Raw genomic sequence first — 8,739 nt, 5'->3', positions numbered from 1 at the left:
AATTAATGATCCTGAATAAGTTTATGTTTTGAAAACATATTAAAGAAATTTAAATTTTCTATTAATTTATTATTATATACCAATATTATTTTTACTTTTACTAATTATCCTAATTTCACCAAACTGCGCATCATATATTTTTATTTATCTATTTTAACTATAGAATAATTTTACAATAACAATATCATATATACATATAATATAACCCTAACCTCTTTACTCCTCACTCAACTTATCTTAATTTTCCCAAATATTTTAATTTACATTAAACTACCCCCTAACTTTTATCATATAATACAAATACATCTTAATTTTTAATTTTCCTCATTTCCCAAAATAATCTATCAACTAAAAATGCTAATCCCGATATTCAATAATACTTATATTCGTGGTAATACCCCACGTATTAAATTAATTAAAAATACTATCAAATTAATATACAATCACGATCATTATAATCCAATTAAATTAGTAAATATTCCCACTATTAAATACATAAAAAAAATAATGATATCATACTCAGCTATAAAAATCGAAGCAAACACCCTTCTAAAATACTCCACATTAAACCCTGGAACTAACTCTGACTCAACAAAATCTATGGGCCTACGATTCAATCAAGCTAACACTCTTGCAAAAAATACAAAAAATAATGAGCTTATCATTACCCATATATATACTTGCCATTACATAAAATCCAAAAAAGAATATCTTTCCATTAAAATTATCAAAACCAAAAAAATTACAATTAAACTAATCTCATGATGAAGTTTGTGAAATAGTTTGTCGCACAGCTCCAATTAAAGAATATATAGAATTAGAAAATCACTCTATAAACATAAATATATAATCAATAAATGTTAAAAAAATAATTAAAATTTATAAAGAATAATTTAAATAATAAATATTTGTAATATATCCTTTCGACCCAAATATGGTTACTAAACGGTAAATCCATCCACTCTAAACGGAAATTTAGGCCACTTTCTGCTCAGATATGTCCTATAAACAAGAAATCCATTTTCATCCCAGATGTGACCTCTAAACACTAAATCCGGCCACTTTCGGCCCAGATATGGTCTCTAAACCGTAAATTCGTCCACTTTCGGCCCAGACGTGACATGTAAACGGTAAATCTGACCACTTTCGTCCCAGATATGGCCACTGTACGATATATTCTATCACTTTGACACAAACATGACTTCTAAACGGTAAATGCAGCCACTTTTGGTCCAGATATGGCATCTAAATGATAAATCTGACCACTTTCGGCCCAGATATGGCCTCTAAACGATAATTCCGTCCAGTGTCTGTTCAGATATTCTCTGAACGGTAAATTTGGTCAATTTCGAAGGAAATATGGCCTCTAAACGATAAATCCGGCGATTTTCTGCCTAGATATGGCCTCTAAACGTTAAATCCGCTTACTTTCGACCCAGTTATGACCTTTAAATGGAAAATCAGGCCACATTTGGCACAGATATGGCATCTATATGGTACATCCGTCTATTTTCGAATCAGATATGGCCTCTGAACGGTAAATCAAGTTACTTTCGGCCAAGTTATGGCCATTAAATGTTAAATCCGTCCAGTTTCAATCAAGAAATGAAAACAAAAACGGTAAACCCGGCCACTTTCGGCCCAAATATGATATCTAAACTGTAAATCCGTCCAATTTCGGACCAGATATTATATCTAAACTGTAAATCCCGTCACTATCAGTTCAGATATTGCCTCTAAACGGAAAGTCCGATCACTTTCTTTCCGATATGGCCTTTAAACTGTAAATCCGGTCTCTTTCATCTCAGATATGGCCTCTAAACGGTAAATGCGTCCACATTTGGCCCAGATATGGCCCAGATATACATGATAAATCCTGCCACTTTCTGCCTACATATGGCCTCTAAACGATAAACACTGCCATTTTCGGTCCAGATATAGCATCTGAACGGTAAATCCGTTTCAAAACATTCAATTTCAAAACAGACATATCCTCTAAACGGTAATTCCTTTCTGCCCAAATAATATTGCCTATAAACGATAATGCGGCCACTTTCGGCATTATATGGCCTCCAAACGGTAAACCCGGCCACTGATGAGCAGAAAGTTACCGGATTTACAGTTTAGAGGCCATATCTGGGTAGAAAGTGGTCTAAATTTCCGTTTAGAGGCCATATCTGGAACGAAAGTGGCCGGATTTACCGCTTAGAGGCTATATCTTGTCCGATTATGGCGTGATTTATTGTTTAGAGGCCATATCTAAGCTGAAAGTGAGGAGATTTACCGTTTAGTTTACATATCTGGGCCGAAACAGTCCGGATTTACCGTTTAGAGGCCATATCTGGGTAGAAACTTGTCTAAATTTCCGTTTAAAAGCCATATCTGCAACGATTGTGGACGGATTTACCGTTTAGATGAAATATTTGGGCCGAAAGTTACTTTACCATTTAGAGGCCATAACTGGGTTGAAAGTATGTGGATTTACCGTTTAGTAGTCATATCTGGTCTGAAAGTGGCTGGATTTATCGTGTTTTGAGCCATATCTGGACTGAATGTGGCCGTATTTATCGCTTAGACGATATGTCTGGGTCGAAAGTGGAAAAACGGATTTACCGTTGAGAGGTCATGTCTGTGTCAAAGTGATAGAATATACCGTTTAGTGGCCATATTTGGGACGAAAGTAGTCGGATTTACATGCCATGTCTGGACCTAAAGTGGATGGATTTACCGTTTAGTAGCCATATCTGGACTGAAAGGATATATTACAAATATTTATTATTTAAATTATTCTTTATAAATTTTAATTATTTTTTAATTATTTTTAAATTTTAATTATTTTTAACATTTATTGATTGTTTATGTTCATAGAGTGACTTTCTAATTCTATATATTCTTTAATTGGGGCTTTAATTGCAAGCTATTTCACAAACTTCATCATATGCGATTAGTTTAATAATAATTTCTTTGGTTTTTATAATTTTAAGGAGAAGATATTCTTTTTTGAATTTTGTGAAATGGCATGTTAAGTCCATTATTTTTAGTATTTTTTGTAAGAGTGTCAGCGGGATTGAATCATAGGCCGATAGATTTTGTTGAGTCAGAGTTAGTACCAGGGTTTATTGTGGAGTATTTTAGAGGGGTGTTGCTTTGATTTTTATAGTTTTTTATTGTTGATTTTTATAGTATGATATGATTATTTTTTTTTATGTATTTAATAGTGAGAATATTTACTAATTTAATTGGATTATGATGATCGTGGTTGTATATTAATTTGATAGTATTTTTAATTTAATACGTGGGATATTACCTTGAATGCGGTATCAGTTAATATATTTATGTTGAAAGATTATTTTATTTTAAATTTTATGATTTTTAGTTTGATATTCAAGTTTATATTTGTATTTTTATAGGAAGGGATTAGTAAGTAGGGGATAGGAAAAGAATAAAAATAGTATAACGGTATTTTAGAAATAGTAATTGAAGAGATTAATTTATGTATATTAGATGTACAACTTTGCTTCCGCCGTTTTCCTATAGATGGCTTTAGCGATAAGTGGTGGTCGAAATAAATAGATCATAGACATCAATAAATTTGGGCATTTGTCAACATAACTCCATAGAAACATTAGTCGATTTATGTCTGCATCATAAAGTTATTCTCGATTGAAAATGTCAGTTTACGAGCCAAATTCTCGTCATTACGGTCCAGATAGGGTTACTAAACGGTAAATCCCGCCACTTCCGGACCAGATATGGCATCTAAACGATAAACCCGGCCACTTTCGGCCCACATATGACATTTAAACTACAAATCCAGCCACTTTCGACGCAGATATGACATTTAATCTATAAATCCGGCCACTTTTGGCCCAGATATGGCCTTCGAACTGTAAATACCACATTCCGTTCAGATAATGCCTCTAAATAGTTCATTCAGCCAAATTTTGCTAAAATATGGCCTCTGAACGGTAAATCCAGGCACTTTCTGTCTCTATATGGCCTCTAAACGTTAAATTCGATCACAATCGGCCCAGGTACAGCCTCTAAACGGTAAACCAAGCCATTTTCGGTCCAAGTATGGGCTCTAAACTGTAAGTCCGTTCGGTCAGATATGTCCACTAAACGGTAAATCCGACCACTTTCGACTCAGATATGGCTTCTGAACGGTAACCGCGACCACTTTCGGCCCAGATGTGGCTCCTCAACCACTTTCGGACAAGATATGGCTTCTAAACAGAAAATCTGTCAACTTTTGGGTCAGATACTGTCTCCAAAGGGAAAATCCAGCCATTTTCGGCCTAGATATGGTTTCTAAATGATAAATCTTGCCATTTTCGGCCCATATATGGTCTCTAAACGGAAAATCCGACCATTTTCGTCCCAGATATAACCTATGAACGGTAAATCCGTCCACTATCGAGTGACACATGTCCTCTAAACGGTATATCTGGCCATTTTCGGCCCAGATATTACTAAATGGTAAATCCGTTGACTTTCGGCCCAGATATGACCTCTAAACGATAAATCCGGCCACTTTCGACTCAAATAATGCCTCTGAAAGGTAAACCCGATCACTTTCAGTCCAGATGAGACTTCTAAACGGTAAATCCGGCCACTTTCGGCACAGAAATGGCAACTAAACGGTAATTGCGGCCCCTTTCAGCAGATATGGCCTGAAACTGTAAATCCATCCACTTTCGACCCAGATATGGCCTCTAAGCGGAAAATTAGTCTACTTTCTTTCCAGATATGTACTCTAAATGGAAAATCTCGTCACTTTCGGCCCATATATGTTCTCTAAAGGGTAAATCCAGTCCACAGGCCATATCTAGGCCAATAATGGTCGTATTTACGGTTTAGAGGCCATATTTATTTCGAAAGTCGACGGATTTACCGCGTAGATGACATATCTGGGCCGAAAGTGGACGAAAACCCATTTAAAGGCTTTATCTGTGCCAAAGTGATAGAATTTACCATTTAGAGGCCATATCAGGTTAGAAAGTGGCTGGATTTATCGTATAGAGGCAATATCTTGATCGAAATTTACGGGCTTTATCGTTCAAATGCTATATCTGGGCCGAAAGTGGCTGTATTTACCATTTAGCTGCCATATATGGGAAAAAAGTGGTCTAAATTTCCATTTAGAGGCCATATCTTGACCGAAAGTGGCTGGATTTATCGTTTAGAGGATGTGACTGGATTGTAAATGGACGTATTTATCATTTAGAGGTCTTATCTTGGACGAAAATGGATATATTTATTGTTTAGAAGCCATATTTGGTCCGAAAGAGATTAGATTTACCGTTTAGAGGCCATATCTGAAAGTAGCTGGATTTACCATTTAGGTGCTATATCTGGACCGAAAGTAGACGATTTTTCCATTTAGAGGCCAAATCTTGGACGAAATTGACCGGATTTACCATTTAGACGCCATATCACGCACACGAAAGTTGCAGTATTTACCGTTTATAGTGATTATCGTGGCAGAAACTTACCGGATTTACCGTTTAGTGTCCATATGTGAGCCGAAAGTGGCCGAATTTATCGTTTAAAGGACATATCTGGACCGGATGTACCGTTTAGGTGCCATCTGGGCAGAAAATGACTGGATTTACCGTTTAGATGACGTTTCTGGGGCAAAAGTGGCAGAGTTTTCCGTTTAGAGGCCGTATATATAGGCAGAAAGTGGCCGAATTTAGAGGATATGTCTTGGTCGAAAGTAGACGGATTTATCGTTTAGAGTTCATATCCGGGCAGATGTTGACCGGATTTACTATTTAGAGGACATGTCTAGATCGAAAGTGGGCGGATTTAACGTTTAGATGCAATATCTGGGTAGAATGTTACCGGATTTACCGTTTAGAGGCCATATAACCCCAAATGTGGCCGTATTTACTGTTTAGAAGACATATCTGGTCCGAAAATGACCGGATTTAGATGTCATATCTGAGCAGAAAATGGCCAATTAGAGGCCATATCTGAATCGATAGTGGCGGAATTACCGTTCAGATGCTATATCAGAGCCGAAAGTGGATTTATGGTTTAGATGCCATATTTGCCCGAAAGTGAACAACTTACAGTTTAGAGGCCTTATCTGGCCTTATATCGAAAGTGGCTTGATTTATAGTTAAGAAGACATATCTGGGCAGAAAGTGTAGTAGAAGCCATATTTGTGACGAAAGAGAACATACATGTGCCGTAAATGGCAGGATTTACCGTTTAGAGGATATATGGCCGCGAAACGGTTAATCTTGTCACCTTCGGACCAGATATGTCTTTTAAACGGTAAATCCGGTCACTTTCGGCCCAGATTTGTACACTAAATGGTAAATAATGCTACTTTCTGCCCAGATATGTCTTATAAACAGTAAATCCATCCATTTTCGTCCCAGAAATGGCCGCTAAACAGTAAATTCAGCCACTTTCGTCCTCTTATTAGTTATGGCCTCTTAACGATAAATCCTGTAAGTTTCTGCCCAGATAAGTCCTATAACCGGTAAATACTGCCACTTTCGATGTGATATAGCCTCTAAACGTTAAATCCAGCAACTTTCGACCAATATCCTTCTATTTTCGGCCCAAATATTGCCTTTAAACGGTAAATCCGGCCACTTTAGGTCAATATCCGGTCACTTTCGGCCCAAATAAGACCTCTAAACGGTAAATCTGGCCATTTTCGGCCGAAATATGGCCTCTAAACGGTAATTCCGTCCACTTTCTTCCCAAATATGGTCTCTAAATGGTAAATCCGGCCACTTTCTTCCCAAATATGGCCTCTAAATGGTAAGGGCGTATGTGTTACATATGTACGTTCATATGTACGTATGTTCAAGTATATGTTTAATCATACATATATAAACGTATATATAAATGTAAATACGTAATATTATACGTATAAACGTATGTCTGAAAATATGAGGACAAATTAATAAGTTTTTAGACAAACATAGTAAAACACATTTTTTTTTATCAATTCATTTTTATTTCTCAACATAGTCTACTTTCAGCTCAATACACTTGATCCAATGATTCTCCAATTTTTTCAAGCCGTCCGAATAATATAATTTGTCCAACCCTTCAAAATAAGCCTCTGTTTCGGCGATGAGCTGCTCTCTGGTGGTGAATCTATTTCCTCCGAACCATTTCTTCGGGCTTGAAAATAAGAAATAGTCGCAGGGGGCTAAATCTGGCGAATATGCTGGATGGGAAAGGAATTCGTCGCGGAATTCGTCAAATTTGGCCATAGGTGCAGGACCCGTGCATTGTTTTGATGGAAGAGTACTTTCTTCTTCTCCAAATGGGAATATTTTTTCTTTAAAATGTTGTTGAAATGATCCAATAAGGCTGCTAATAATTGCCATTGATCATTTGCTTCAAAGAAAGATAATCGATATGAATTATATCGCGTGCATCCCAAAAAAACTGTGGCCATCACTTTACCAGCCGACTTTATGGTCTTCGCCTTCTTCGAAATTGGTTCTTCCGGTAAAGTCCATTGTTTTGACTGTTCCTTCGTCTCGGGTGTGAAGTAATGGAACCATGTTTCGTCCATAGTAATGAATCGACGCAGAAATTCATCTGGATTACGTTGAAACATCTCCAAATATTGTTTTGAAATTGTCACACGATCGCGCTTATAATCCAGTGAGTGTATACGCTAACAATAGAAAAATCTAAAATTACTTTTGATATATATGTATATGTATATATGTATATATGTATTTATATATATGTGTGTATACGCTACAATAGAAAAATCTAAGATTAAACTAATAATTAGGTTTTCTGTTTATGTAAAACGAGGTGATGATGTAATCAAAAAGGGAGAGGACCTCGCTGACTCGACGAGCTATTGAATAGATTGAAAAATCTCTTCGAGAGATCTATCGTTTTCGGAAGAGGCGGGGAAAAGGTGGGAGAAGGAATTACGGGGTATCTATCAAGAAGTATCTATCAAGGAGAGTAAGATGGGGAAGGAAATTCCAAGTCTAGAGATGGAAGGAAGAAAGGATCGTCCCACATAAGATCCATGACCGGTATCGCTGAAGGTGGAACCTCCCATTCAACGATTCCTATGGCCTCTACCAAACTCTATATTCCCATTCAGTTGGGCGCGGGCCTCTTCCGAGAGGAAAATTCCCGATTGGATCTTTACTATTATCGGAATCCCCTTTTTCTTGATCGTTTCGAGCTTCGCTCGCTTCTTGCGATCTGCATGATGGCGATACTATTTCATCATCTAAATTCATCACGTTAAAAATTTCCCTTCTTTAAATTTGATAGGAATATGCATTTTGGGATGAGTGAAGAAGAGGGGAAAGGGAGAAAAACCACCAATAAATAATTGAGGTGAATTGAAAGGCTAGAAGCACGTTATCTGTTTTAGTGATAGTAGAGACCGAAAAGTGAAGGAATTACTCAAAGCGTTTTACCGTTCTAAATAATCCGAAGAAAAAAGAGAGAGAGAGAGAGAGAAAATGTAATTACTCGAAGCACTTCACCGCTTCAAGTAATTAAGAGAAGCGGTTTACCGCTTCGCGATATAGGAAAAGAGATGAAATGTAATTACTCGAAACATTTTACCGCTTCAAGAAATCACGAAAGTGAAAAAATGTAATCGCTCGAAGCGCTTTATCGCTTCAAATAATTAGGAGAAGCGCTGACAATGCTCGACCCCATGTTGCGAAAGTAGTCAAGACGTACTTGATAATCAAGACACCTAATATATATATATATATA

The 8,739-nt window shown here is 36.7% G+C and overlaps 1 protein-coding gene across 1 annotated transcript in view; it reads right to left on the bottom strand.

The window, feature by feature from the left end:
* Nucleotides 1-7,347: 7,347 nt before the first annotated feature.
* Nucleotides 7,348-8,739, bottom strand: part of LOC108685848 — a 2,033-nt gene continuing 641 nt past the window's right edge. The window contains exons 2-3 of the mRNA XM_018190844.1: nt 7,436-7,657; nt 7,348-7,371 (exon numbers count right to left, since the gene is read on the bottom strand). Of these exons, the coding sequence (XP_018046333.1) occupies nt 7,348-7,371; nt 7,436-7,657 (246 nt within the window). The remainder of the gene's footprint in view (nt 7,372-7,435; nt 7,658-8,739) is intronic.

The sequence above is a fragment of the Atta colombica genome, unplaced genomic scaffold (genome assembly GCF_001594045.1).
Source record: "Atta colombica isolate Treedump-2 unplaced genomic scaffold, Acol1.0 scaffold161, whole genome shotgun sequence".
NCBI lineage: Eukaryota > Metazoa > Arthropoda > Insecta > Hymenoptera > Formicidae > Atta > Atta colombica.
This window is presented reverse-complemented; position numbering and strand designations above follow the sequence as displayed.